The sequence below is a fragment of the Falco rusticolus genome, chromosome 11 (assembly GCF_015220075.1).
Source record: "Falco rusticolus isolate bFalRus1 chromosome 11, bFalRus1.pri, whole genome shotgun sequence".
NCBI lineage: Eukaryota > Metazoa > Chordata > Aves > Falconiformes > Falconidae > Falco > Falco rusticolus.
This window is the reverse complement of record NC_051197.1, coordinates 2,348,100-2,361,308: the sequence shown is the minus strand read 5'-3', so window position 1 is coordinate 2,361,308 and position 13,209 is coordinate 2,348,100. Positions and strand designations below refer to the sequence as shown.

The 13,209-nt window shown below is 40.2% G+C and overlaps 1 protein-coding gene across 3 annotated transcripts in view; it reads left to right on the top strand.

Annotated features, from left to right (window-relative positions):
* The window catches only part of PDE4B (phosphodiesterase 4B), a 215,557-nt gene that overhangs the window by 37,319 nt on the left and 165,029 nt on the right, over positions 1-13,209 (top strand). Inside the window, exon 1 of one of the 3 annotated variants that reach the window (XM_037403905.1) lies at positions 10,702-11,088. The exons of the other annotated variants lie outside the window; for them this stretch is intronic. Coding sequence (XP_037259802.1) covers positions 10,853-11,088 — 236 coding nt within the window. The 5' untranslated portion in view covers positions 10,702-10,852. Of the gene's footprint in view, positions 1-10,701; positions 11,089-13,209 lie in introns of those variants that run through there. 3 annotated transcript variants of the gene reach the window in all.

Genomic DNA, 13,209 nt, shown 5'->3' with positions numbered 1-13,209 from the left:
AAGGCTTGAATCTGTTTGAGCTCACCAAGGTGAGAAGTAAGAGCTGCTTGTCTGGTATGGGAAGAGGACATGCCTTGAATTTGTTGTCATCGTTGCTCCCCACCCCAGCTTCTTTTTAACACCTCACAAAGATGTGGAAAAATAAATGTAAGTAAGCGAGGTAATTTAGAGAAGTGCCTTCTCTAAAATTTTGTTATTTTCTCCCTTTGTAAGATGTTTCCACCAGAGGATATCCCATCCTCACCTACCTGGTTGTGAGGATGGTGGTTCTTAGTGACCCAAGAACTATGTAGAGCAGAGGATCAGTCAAAGAAACATAACTAGCAGTGAGGCTGTTGGCACTCACACTTAGCCTGCTTCCCTGGCTCTGCTACAAGAAGGCTGGTTTGTGGGGGGTCACTAGTGGACCCCCGTCCTCATCTGACATTACGCAACAAATCCTGTAGATCTCTTTATAAAAACAAATCACAAGAATCCTTCAGAATAGGAAAAAACGGTGGGCAACCTAAATATACAGGGGTCACTGCTTGTTTTATGCATAGTACAAAGGCAAACCTATCTAAAAAAACCAACTGCTGCAGAGATAATTCGTGCTATCTCTGAGTTATCACTGAAGTTATTTTCTCAGCTAAAAATATACAGATAAGTGTTTTGACTGCCTATATTTAGACATTGTCTCTTGCTGTCAGTTTTTGAAGCTCTTGGATCTTCTCATTTGGCATATTTTTTTTTTATTTTTATGTTTTCTGCAAGGCCTAAATAGAAGAAGTATGATTTATCTGTGGTGTAGTTGGTATAGAGGAATTTTAAGAAGAAACATAATGTTGGATTAGTCATAAGTTTTGAATTTAAATTGTCATTATTTTATAAAGTATTTTTGTACACAATTTGTATTTGTTGGTGTAACATAATCTTTTTCTTAGTTTGCATTTATTTGATTTGTTGGATTTTAGTCTGCTTATGTGCTTAAAATGATAGCATCCCCTTTTTGTATGAATTGCAAGGTGAGCCCAGTAATTTTATTGAAGATGATCCTGAAGTTTGGTGCTGCCAGGTTTGCCTGGAGATACTAGTCGTTCAAAACAGAGGTAGCTGTAGGCACACAAAAAAGGCTTTTAATGATTCAATTATAATTATATACCTCAATGCAGAATTAAATAAGACATCTTGAAATGTATCTAGAATGGAAAGAAATGAGTCATTGTTAATTAGCAAAAGACAATGGAGCTTCTGAAGTATTATGTTCAACCTTCATCTTCCCAAGAATATAAAATACATGGAGATTATGGAAATACAGTTGATATAAAAGCTGAATCAGAGAAGAGTTTGACACAACTTTCTTTTATCTTCAAAATTTTGTCTATTGATAACTTCATCTGAAAGGAAAGATCAAACCCAGTTTGCTTTGTTACCTGGAGAGCTACCTTCTGGTTCAGCTGATCCTTGGCATTAGTTACCATTTTGTTCAGTATTACACCATGGTGGTCTGTTTTGTGCTCCTGTGCAAGCACAGAAGTCGTTTTACTGTGAAGGCCTGTGTACCTCTAAAACCCACAACAGAATAAAAGCAAATGTCATGTGCATCAAAAGGGTCTGTGTTTCCCAGTCCCCCCCAGTTTTCTTCCCGTGTGTGCTTGCTGGCGGTGGGCAGCCATGTCCCTGCCGCATGGTGACCAGCGCTATGTGTGGCATGTGCCTACGTGGTTTTTCAGTGATGCCTTGAACTATCGCTGGAGCTCTGGAATACAGTGTAAGAGAAAGAGTGAATCCTGGCCTGTGTATCAGTTTAGCTGTGACACGTGGCCTGCACACTGTCATACGGCCTCTCGTGTCTTTACACTAGAGCAGAAGCCATGGGGTACAACATATTTGAAATGGATTACAGAGCGGAAAAGATGAGTGTGTTGTTACCTGCTCTAGGTTGCTGTAGGGCTGCGATGTGAATCTACTTTCCAGCATTGTGCCATGGCCATTTAACAGACGACCTCCTCCAGCAGCCCCCATCCTGGATGTTGTATGTCTGGGAAGTTTCAATGCTTGGAGTTTGATTCCACATACCGTGCATTCATCTCCCCGCCAAAATTCAGCAAAGTCCACTTATAGATCATGTTTCTAAATACTTGTAACCAGGCTATTAAATCAGATTACTTAACAGTCTGCTACCAGCCTCAGTCACGTTCTGCAGGTTCTTACCATGTCTGCTCCTTCAGGAGGCTCATTACCTGTCTCTGGACACTCTCTTTCCACCAAGAAAAACGGGAGACGACTTATATACTTGGACAGGCCACAGCCACCTCCTCTCTTCAACCTTGCTCTTATTGGCACTGGCAGTGCACTGATCTCTAGGTTTTTGGCTGTGAATGTATTCCTTTAATTAAGCTGTAATGGACAAAGCTGTGTGTGAATTCTGACAGTTGCGCACAATGCATGTTCTATTTTTTCTCAGCACCAAAACATGAGGCGCTTGGCAAAGCTGGGGGTTACAACCATGCTGTTGAACAGTAAATGTAGTGAGGTTTACCTGTTTGTGTTGGTTTGGGTTTTTTTAAGGAAAATTTTTTAAGGAAAAATAATCATGAATAAATGCACATATAGGCCAGATACTGTTTAATTTGTAAGAGCTGATAAGGTGTAGATGACCTGAAACACAAAGTAATTAAAATATCTTGCATGTATGTCTTGTATGACAGGAGGCACAAATAACCTGACAAAGTGGGTGCCTGAATTGGTTACACAGTATTATCTGTTATCAGTAAGAACATTCCTCTGAAAAGAGCAATATTGGTTTTTTTTCATATTTGTCATTGTGTCATTATCATTCTAGTTACATGGAAATTACAGATACTCATGTTTGTCTGCATTTCATATTAAAAAAGGAGGTTACCGGTGACTGAAGTACTGTGGGTGATACTGGCCAGTAGCTGCGGTGCCCGTAGCTGCCTCTGGACGTGGGCGCGGAGGCACCTGCAGCGGCACCTAGACCTGGGCGCAGAGGCTTCTCTGCATGGTGCTGAGCAAAGACCTGATCCTGGCTTACGAATGTTGGTGACTCATGCAAGATGAGGTGCTTAGTCACAGGCAAATTCGTGGCAGAGACAGGTGCAGCTAACGCTAATCACAGTCAGATAACACCCTGTGGAGTGAATAAAACAACAGCCTGGTGAGAGGCGAGCTAGCCTGTCCAGGCAAATCCCTTTTTAGAGATTCCTTCATGCATCTCTGCAGCAGCATAAAGCCTGGTCTCATCACATTGGATGTAAAGGGTGTGTGAAATTCTAAGACTGTTTTGCCTTGGCTTCTCTTTTCCCTGGAGTTACCCCCAAGGTCTCTGCTTGTGAAGAATGAGTTGGCTTATTGAATTAATAGGTAAAATATTAATCTATAGCTCCGAAATGAGAAAATAATCACAAGTAATACAGGTGGGTCCAACATATGTGATTACTCACTATGGATAATACAGAAGGCATTTAAATACTCTCCGAGAAATACTCTCAATCAAACACAATCAAAGTTGCTAAGGAAATTACCATTATCAATAAGGTATCTTATATCATGCTCTGAGGGCTTATAGTATGTGATATATATTTTTTTATATATTTATGTATAAATAATATTTCCTCATATGTATTTACTGGGAGATAAGGAAAAAATGGCATTGTAGCATGATAAGAAAGTGTACTTTTTTTGTTTAAACACTGAAAAGTGCACGGAACTCAGATAAATTGTGTGTGTCTCTTTCTATGGTGCGATTTACTATGGAAGAAAATGTACCAAATCAAGTTTAGGACTAAATGACAGGTGAAAGGTGTCAGGCTTACCGTTACTACTAACTTTTCCATCCATGTTCTGAATGCAAATAATTTCTCTGTGACAGAGGACACCTTGTAGTGCACTACTCAAACAGTACAATGATGTGGTTGACGTAGACTACTAATTCAGTGTGAACAGATGAGCCACTCAACTCTCTCAAGGTATCTTTATTAAAGATGGAGCTCATTTATTTGTGACTAATCTGAAAAGTATTCTGGATGTTCTTGACAGTGTTAGATGCTTTAAAGACCTTAAAACTTATGAAATCGTACACAGAGCCTGCAACTGCTGGGTGCTAAACCAAAACCTAATGTGTTAGCTGCTTATTGAATGAGAAATAGCCCTGTCAAAAGCAACTGGATGCTAATGGAACAGGAAGAGCTCAAAAGGTCACCTTTGGTATAGGGTGGGTCCCGTTCAACCTTTGCTAAGCTCATAGATGTGGGTAATTTCTCTGTGCTGGTGTCCTGACTCCCTAAAATGCGGACCTTCCCGGTTGCTGCTTTCTTCTGCAGTTGGCTCAGCTCTTACACTGCAAACCAAAGGGTTGCTAGGTACTGTGGTTCTGTCTTCTGTGACCGTTCATAGTGCTCCAAAACATCGCTTTAAAGGCCTATGCAATCAGAAAATTTCAGAGGCCCCTAAATCTGTGGGAATGGAGACACAAACTATATAACTTTAAAATATTAAATATAGAAAAAAACTTATCTTCCAATGGTAATATAAATTGCAGTTAACTGTTGCTTCTATTTTTTTGCCTCTTAAATATGGGAAATTTGTCATTTAAACCAGTAATAATGATGTATTTCTGCTTCTCATTCAGCATCTCAATTCTGGAGACTTGCAGGAAAGTATAAGAAAAATTGTTGAACATGTCATTTAGAGATTTCTGTCATGGAGCCATCTTCTAGAAGCTGTAGCTTGTGAGACAGCAGGCATTGCAATTGAGCAAAGGTGGGCTTCCCCCCCCCCCCCAAACACACACACTTAAAAAGGTACAAACTGAACACCAAAAAGCCTCCCACTTCTGAGCCAAAGAGACTTTTCTGCTTTGGGCTTTGCTTAGTCTTCTATTAAAGAAGACATTATTAAGGGAGGGTGGAAGACATTTCCTACATTAGCACCTCTTCACAGCTTCCAGATAGTGTTTCTTTGCTGTTACATTTACGTTACTGTTAAGCCCTAGGTTTGTATTGCTTGGTTTGGAAGTTTGATCACTGTGCTGCGTTGTGGCTCTTGTTTACTGCATTGTAGGAAGATGTGGCTGATCAAATGCATCTCAAATTAGAATGGTGAATTCTTATTATTCAGGCTAAATAACTATTTTGAAGCATCAGAATTTGGTATGATGGTTCGTAGGTATATGTTTAAGTAGAGGCTATAAGACTTGTTGCTACTCTAAGGGAACTAAAAGTAAAATTGGGATTAGGATGGGGTGGAATTAACTAACCCTAATTCTGCCTAAAATATAACCAGTAGCTCTCACTGGTGGGGTGGACATAGTGTGCCTCTTGGTTGTAACAGAAAGGAAATCAAGAAGGCATGAAGTACACATTTTGTCATTTCCTCTTGTAACAGTCTCTTCAGCTTATACTCTTCACCTTTATTTTCCCTTTTCCCAGCAGCTGTTGTGTCTAGAGAACTAACTCCATCACTGAAAAGATTTAAATTCTCCACCACAAACACATCCTTATGTATATAACACTGGCTGTACAGCTGTTTTTTCGTTTTCTTGGAATCTTTTCCAGGTTTTAGCAATGTTGCATCCAGCTCTTCTTTTCACATCAGTGTCTCCTTCCCACCTCTTTCTTACCAGCCATTGCTCTGATTAAAGCCTTGGCTGTCGTTTCCTATCCTTGCTTTTTGATCCACAGCGACTTCCATTTTCACTGAAGCACTGTTCCTTGGCATCTGTTTTCCTGGCCACTTACCTTTCCTTAGTTCCAGTTTGTTGATGTATTTTTTTTTTTTTTTTGTCTTGCACTAAGTGTCCTCCTAGACATTCCCTCTTGTTTGCTTCGCTTACCTCCCCCTTGCATCTTTGCCTGTCTCCCATTGCCTGGATTGCACTTATTTATTCCCAGCGCTGGCTCATCTCGGAAATTACATCTTCTACCTTAGGCATCGAACTGAAGATCGCATCCATGTCAGACCTGTGACATTTCCATTGCAACTTTATTCCCTCCGCTACTGGAGCCTTTTTAACTGAGTTCTTTTCCAGTATAAGTGACTATACCCATATTCTTGACTCTCTCTGCTACCTCCTCTTTTCCTCTGCTTTCTCTATTCATGTGTCTTTATTGGTTTAGTCCTAAAGAAAATTATAAATTTATAGCTTTTTTTTCTCCCTTCCCTTGGTTTATTTTTCTCCTTTTCCTCAGAACCTTGTTCAATCCTTTCACAAAAACAGGCGTTCAACTGCTCTCTTCCTCTGAACTCATCACTCGCTTCAATGACCCAATTCTAATTCCAATTTCTAGTTTCCTGCATGATCACCTGCTCTGATCAACCCTTTTCTTTTATAATGGAAATATGATTTAGCTGACCTGTTGGAGGGGGACAGAGATTTCACTGTCTCCTACTCAGGATCACATTGCCCTTTTATCTCTCTCTAATAGCACTAATTGGCTTCTAGAGTTTCTCTCCTGGAAGCCTATCGTAGATTCTCCCAACCCATCTTCTACCCTGTGTGCTTGGCAGAAATCCAGATATTAAGTAGCAACAGTGCTGTGAGATTGCGTAATGTTGCCGGCCCAATAGGCATTTTTACATCAAATATGTTCAAATTGTAGTCTAAAAGAAAGAAACTGGCTTCTGAGAGTCAGATTAAGTCCTTCCCTTGTGCATCCTCAACTATTAATAAAGGTTCTAGAGAGAGCCATTTCTCCCAAGTGACCTTTACAATCCCGTGTTTGCACAGATGCCTGACTTAAACAGAGCAAACACTGCTATGTATGTGTGAGGGACCATCAAAATCCTGCCAGGGTTAACTAGTACAAAGGAACAGACTCTTCATTGCTTCAGGAGCACGTTGCATGTGTGCATTTAGACAGCAAATTGCTTGAACAACAATTAAAAATATGTGGGCAGTGTGTGTGTCTGTGTTTTATGTTTTATAGTGATTGGCACATGTAGTAGTCTTAACTTTCATGTTGTTTGAAGGAGATCTTTATTTTTGCTTTTAAAGACAGAATATTAAAAGCCAGGACTTCTGAAAAGAAGACTCTGTACTTGATGAAAAATATGTTTCCCTTAGGTTTCCTTTCTTTGACAAATAAGTGAAAGTAGTACCCGCAAACCGTGATCCCTTGAAATAATTTTTCTAATTAATTTGCTGTCAGGTTAGCATTATCTTTTTGGGATGCCTTGCTAATATGTGTATGGGTGGAACAACGACTAAGTAACAGAGGGCAGTTTCCAAATTTTTTTTATCTAAATAAGCTTGTGGAGAGTGTGCTGTATGGAAGAATTATCCAATTACTCTGCCACTGACTGAGTGCTGTGAAAAGGCAACTAACCACTCTTCCTTTCCTACTGAAGCATGTAAGATGTTTCACAGTTGCCTCTTCCCTGGCATTTTAATTTATCCTGCCAATTATGACTTAGAAACAGGTAAATAATAGTGCTACTGTAAAGAATATGTGTTCTTGTTGCTTAGCAGTTGCTTTCAACACAGTGAAGATCGGCCTTTGATGAGGAATTGCATGCTTGAAAATGTTTACCACTTATATCAGTTATTCTATTAAAAGTATTAAAATATTTTAAAACCTTCAGCAATCCTAGACACTTTGGTGAGCTAGGAAGCTTGTATGAAAACTCACCCAAGTATACTCAAACTTTTGAAAATTTCCTTATTTGTTCTTGTTCTTCCAAGCAGTTTCATTTTCCTGCCAGTACTACCAGGCCCTTTTCCTTAATCATTCTTTCCCCCTCTCAACTCTGCCTTTGTATTACTGGCCCCATTTCTGAAGAGCTGAAATTACTTGTTACTTAAGGACTACTGATCCTATTGCACAGAATAATCTGTATTGATAGATAAATTGTTGCTTTACACTGTGTTACTGGGACATTACAGAAGTTCAGGAAACGAGATGCCTGTTGACTGTTTTTGCTGGTATATTAGGGGAGCCTCAGTAAACTGGGACTTGCATCTGGTAGCCTCTCCAAGTGTTCTGGTACCCTAGGTGCTCTGTCTACCATTATTTTCTGTTGCTAATGGTAACCTCACAAGTATAGCAAAATTCATTTTTCAGAATTATTGCCAAGGTTATTTTGATAAGCAAGCTTTCGTGCCAGTTAGCTCAAGTCTCTTGAGATGTTCTTGTTCTCACCTCTTCTTGGCTTATCCTAGAGTAAAGCAGCATGTCTTGACAGAATTCCAGTGCTACAAATCAGTAGAGACTATATAGACATTAACTGCATGGTCCTCTGTGTGTGCAGTGTCAGAATTTGGCAGCATGAATCGTGAAGGTAGCTGAAACAGAAAGAGAACTGTTCTACAGCCTTTTTCAGGTAACAGTTAGCTCCCGTTGCCTCCAAGATCTGGAAGATACTTAACAAAAGAAATATCCTGTGTTAATGGTCAGCCTTCAAAATACTCTGAGTACCAAGCAACTACTGTCCTCGACCTCATCTTGGAGAAGCAGGTAGCATTCTGGCTACCCAAAGCAGTGGGTGGCACTTTGTCTTTTCATTCTTTATGCTTTCACAAGGGAGAGTGGAGGCTTGCTTACCCCTCAGTCTCCTTTTCTCATTGCGTTAGCTTAGTTTGTTTTGCATTTCTTTGCTCCATCAACAGCCTTTGCACATCTTCCCACAGTACCTTCTGCAGGCTGTGGGGCTGACATCTCGTTACTAATTTATGAATGTCCAAATAACGAGAACCGCTCCCTTAATGGACACTGCTTCTAACATCTCTGAATTCAGGTAAGGAAAGTACATAGTACGAGGAGCATGCCATTGCACAGCATATTTTATTGCAGAGTGCTTTTAAAAGGTGAGTTTCCCTTTATTCTCCTTGCCATTTTAATAGCTTTCTGAAAAGACATGGAAATATTCTTTCTCTAGTATCGGATGTATTCTCACAAAACCTCTCCAATATCCCATTTTGCTTCCTGGTGAGTTAGAAAGTTAATTTTTTTCTGTTTGGAATTCCAGATTCTAAGCATTGTGTGGATTTTGTTTATCATTCAGCATAGCTTCCAAGCTTCCCTTTGTCTTTCACTAGCTGTCAGTACAGTCGAGACGTAGAGTAACATATCACAGCCTAACACGTCATAATTCCTAAAGCATTAAATGTTCCTGTTCTGCTCCTGTGTGAGCCTCTTGGTTTTAAATAACACTGCATTTCCAGTGTCCTTAGGTTAGGCTCAGGCAGAGTTTTTTGTTGTTTGATTGGGGGTTTTGTACTTTGGGTGGGTTTTTTTTTTGTTTTTAAATAAATCTGAATGATGATTATCATAGTGGCAGGTTAGGCAGAATGCCTGGTAACTCGTCTGTAGTCTCTGCTATAGGGAAGCTGTCTATAGCAAGCCTTTTGCTTGAAGCTGAGGAAGGCATGCTAATGTTTTTGTAAAGTGTTTTGGGATATGTGAGTGAAAAGAACTGGAATGAATAGGAACTGGTGGGGATTTGTTGTGTAATTGATGCCTATACTGTGCAATCAACGTCTTGTATGCAGATCAGCGCACTCTCACCGTGGGCTGGCTGGGTATACTCTTTCCTGTCTCCTCCTGCTTTAAAAAGAACTATTGTATTTACATTTAAGGTCACCTACTTTTGACCAGTTAAAAAGATGCTCTGCCACTCCCTGTAGTATTATGCCCTTATTATGAGCATCGAATCTTGTCTTCAACTTTCTTGCTGGGATGTTTTTTTGGGTTTTTTTAGCCTTGCAAGTGTTGGTTTCATGGTGTTTATGTCCAGAAAAAAAAACCTTGGGATTTGTGTTTCTAAATACATATATTGCTGAATTAATTTGAATTAATTTGCATTGTCTTTGCAGGGAAATGCCAGGCTCCCCATCCTTTGGTGTTTCCCCCTGTTTTCTCTCCCTGTGCTAGCTTCTCCAGTGGTGCTTGCTGTGTTGGGGCTGTGCAGTATCTGGCAGTGATTCTGCCCTTTGACCATACACAGATCCCAGGACAGCAAAGCATGCTGCTTCGGCAGGCTTTCAGCTTCGTCTGTGGAACATGCATTCTTGCAGGCTTTGTTCTTGCAGAATATTATTGCTTGCCTTCCCCCCCACTAGACCTTTTCTTCCTGGCCCACCCTGAGCCTTGCGCACATCTCTATCAGAGCCAGCGTTGCTGCCACCCCAGGGGTCTCTCCAGGTGTGCCCGGGGTGTGCTCGGAGGTGCCCAGGAACAATGTCATGGTGTTAGACAGCTCGTTAAAATTTCATGAGAATGTGACACGCTCATCACACAATACGTAGCTCAACAGAATCCAGTTGTCAAAATAATATTGAGCCAATAAGCATGTCATGGGTGGAGCTACTGCAGTATGGGTAAAACTAATTCTGAATGAAGACCTTTTTATTAAACATACTGGGCCTGAATGAATCAAGTTACTTGGCTTGTGACAGGCTAGGGAATTCCTTGGTTTTATTAGTGCACACTGAAAAATCCAGTGTTTTTCTGTTCGGTATGTGAAGCCAAAATGCTATAGGAAAGGGATTGATCGGGAGCTGGCTGTTATGAATTTTTCATGAGCTGGTGTGCGGGGCTGAATGGCTCCGGCGCGCGTCGGTGGGTAGCTGGCAGGCAAGCTGCATCCACACAGAGGCTGCTGACACAGAAACACTTTGGCGCATTTTCAGAGGGAGAGCTGGGCTGATAAAGGGTTTTCTGACAGCCCTGGCTTATCGTCCTTCAATTTATGCTGCTGTTGCTTCAGGCAGCCTTTCCATTTGGAGCCCAGCCTTGTGAATGAGCAGGGTAAGCTCTGCCGATTTATCAGCATTTTTGATCTGCGGCGATGCCTGCGTGATGTGTTTTTCTTACGTTTTCTGAATGGTGAGAGCTCATATAACGTCTAAGCTATGACAGCAAAAGATTCTTCTAGGGAACTTGCTACTCCAGAGTCAGAGATTTACATAAGGACTTTCAAAGAACAAATGCATTTAGAGCTCGAGCTTCCCAAGCTGCCTGGGAACAGACCTACGTCTCCAAAAATTTCTCCTCGCAGTTCACCGAGGAACTCTCCATGCTTTTTCAGAAAGTTGCTTGTGAATAAAAGCATCCGCCAGCGTCGTCGCTTTACGGTGGCACATACATGGTAAGATCTGCTGGGTATCAGTGTGGGTTTACAAAACATTGTGTGGCTGTGGGTTTAACAGGGAAAAATGAGCTGAGATTCATTCATGGTACACTCTGCAAGTGTTAAATGAATAGAGCAGAAGACAGCCAAAGTATGTATAATGCAGTGCCTCGACAATTGTCATTCAGCTTCTGTTCTTTAGAATAAATCCAGCCCATTATTCATCTGTGCCATGGTTAATCTCTGAACAAAGGCAGCAGCCGCTAACTTTCCCAGGCATTACGTTGTCGTAGGTAGAGCACATGAATTCATTTCAAAACCTTTGAGACATGTTTTTTTCTTTGCTTCTGTCAGCTCTGCCTGCAGATGACAGTACGGCGCAGACTGGGTGATTTGGGCAGGGTACTCCTGGAGTTAAATGCTGGAAAGGGCTTCAACTTCCCTGTGAGAGCTTTTAAACAGTTTTTGCTAGCTACAAATTATCTTCTTTCAGCCATTTTTTTCCAAGGAAACTCCAGTTAAGAGTCATCTTTTCCCTCCCTTCAAATTACGAACCCCAAATAGTCAATTTGCATGCCATTACAGTTGATTGTGAGATGCCTCTGACTGTCAGTTATCCTGGCTAAACCGTGCTGTAAACAGTAATCAAAATACGTAATTCAGGAAAATCTGTAAGAATATTTTTTGGTTCATTTTCTAAATTTACTCTGTATGGGTCTTGTACAATCCACCTTTTAAATTCCAAAAGTCTTTATAAATATGCACTAGTTGACTGTGGGAATTAAACCAGAAAACTTTAAGTAACATAAATATTTTTAAACCCTGCTAATGCAGAGCTGTATCCCATTAGTTTCCTATTCCACAGACTAAATCAGAGGAGAGAGGATGAGGCTGTCCCGTTTGTATCTATATGGGCCAGTTGTTTTGGGGTATCTGAAATACCCATCCTTGTCTGTTGTTTTTAAAAATAGAACATTATATTAAAGTGGTTAATTTGAGTAATGCCGAAATAATTCAAAGCTGTATTTACTTCTGAAGTGAATTACTAATTGCTTAGAGTGGATTAGTAGCTCTGACAGTAGTTATGTGCTGTTAAACAGTAAGAAAAATAAGAGGAAAAACTGGCAACTTTCATACCAGGGAATTTTACTGAGTTGAACTGAGATAATTGACTTGTAAATCTTTTTTTAAATAGTTTGAAATGCATTTGAGGTGTAGCAGCATTAAATTAAAATTAGAATTCTAAAATCATGCAGGCTTTCTGCCCCCCCCCCCCCCCCCCCCCCGCCTTTTTTGTTTTTTTAAATTTAATCCAAGCAGTAATAACAGCCACCCAAACTGGTTACATGCTGTAGTGGTTTCAGTATGTTCTTTAGCTTCCTCTAGCATTTTAATTGATTGTAGTCAATAGTCTTTCGGTTTATACACATTAATTCCCTCGAACATCTGTCATATTTCTCAGCATTGAAGCAGTGGGTTACTGCTCATCTTACCCCCACTAGTGTATTTCAAGAAATGTGTGCTATGGAAAGACGGTACTGCTGGGAATTAGTAGAGCAGAATGTGGTCAGGGTTATCTGCATTGTTGGTGAAAAAAAATTTTATATATATATGCACACACACATACACACATATAGATGTAACTAACAATCAGCTTATAAAGGAGGTGGGATTACTCTAGGTTGATTTTTTTTAATGGAAAGATGGAAGGTTCCCATACTCTTAATTTTTTTAAGTTCTTAGTATCAGGTGGTTATGAACTGCACGTAAGTGTTTTAGCCTTAGATAAGATGTAAGCTATTGTAGAAATGAAGAAAATCACCCTTAGAAAGAAAGGTTTCAAGAATGCTTGCTTGTGAGTACATATTTAACGCAGTCAAAACATATAGCAAACACAGACATATTTTCAATTTGCTCTAGCATGTCATAAAACAGGAGGGAATTTAAATTGAGTGTGATAGAACATTTCATTAGAATGTCTGTACAGTTGTTGTATGCGTGTTGCAGACAGTGTACATTCAGCTACGTAACTGAATTTGCTTATTAGTTGTAAATTTGTTATGCAGGGCATGAAAACATCATCACCTGTGCTAAGCAAAAATGCCACTTACGTAAGGTGCTCTTCTATGTTGAGCTGGA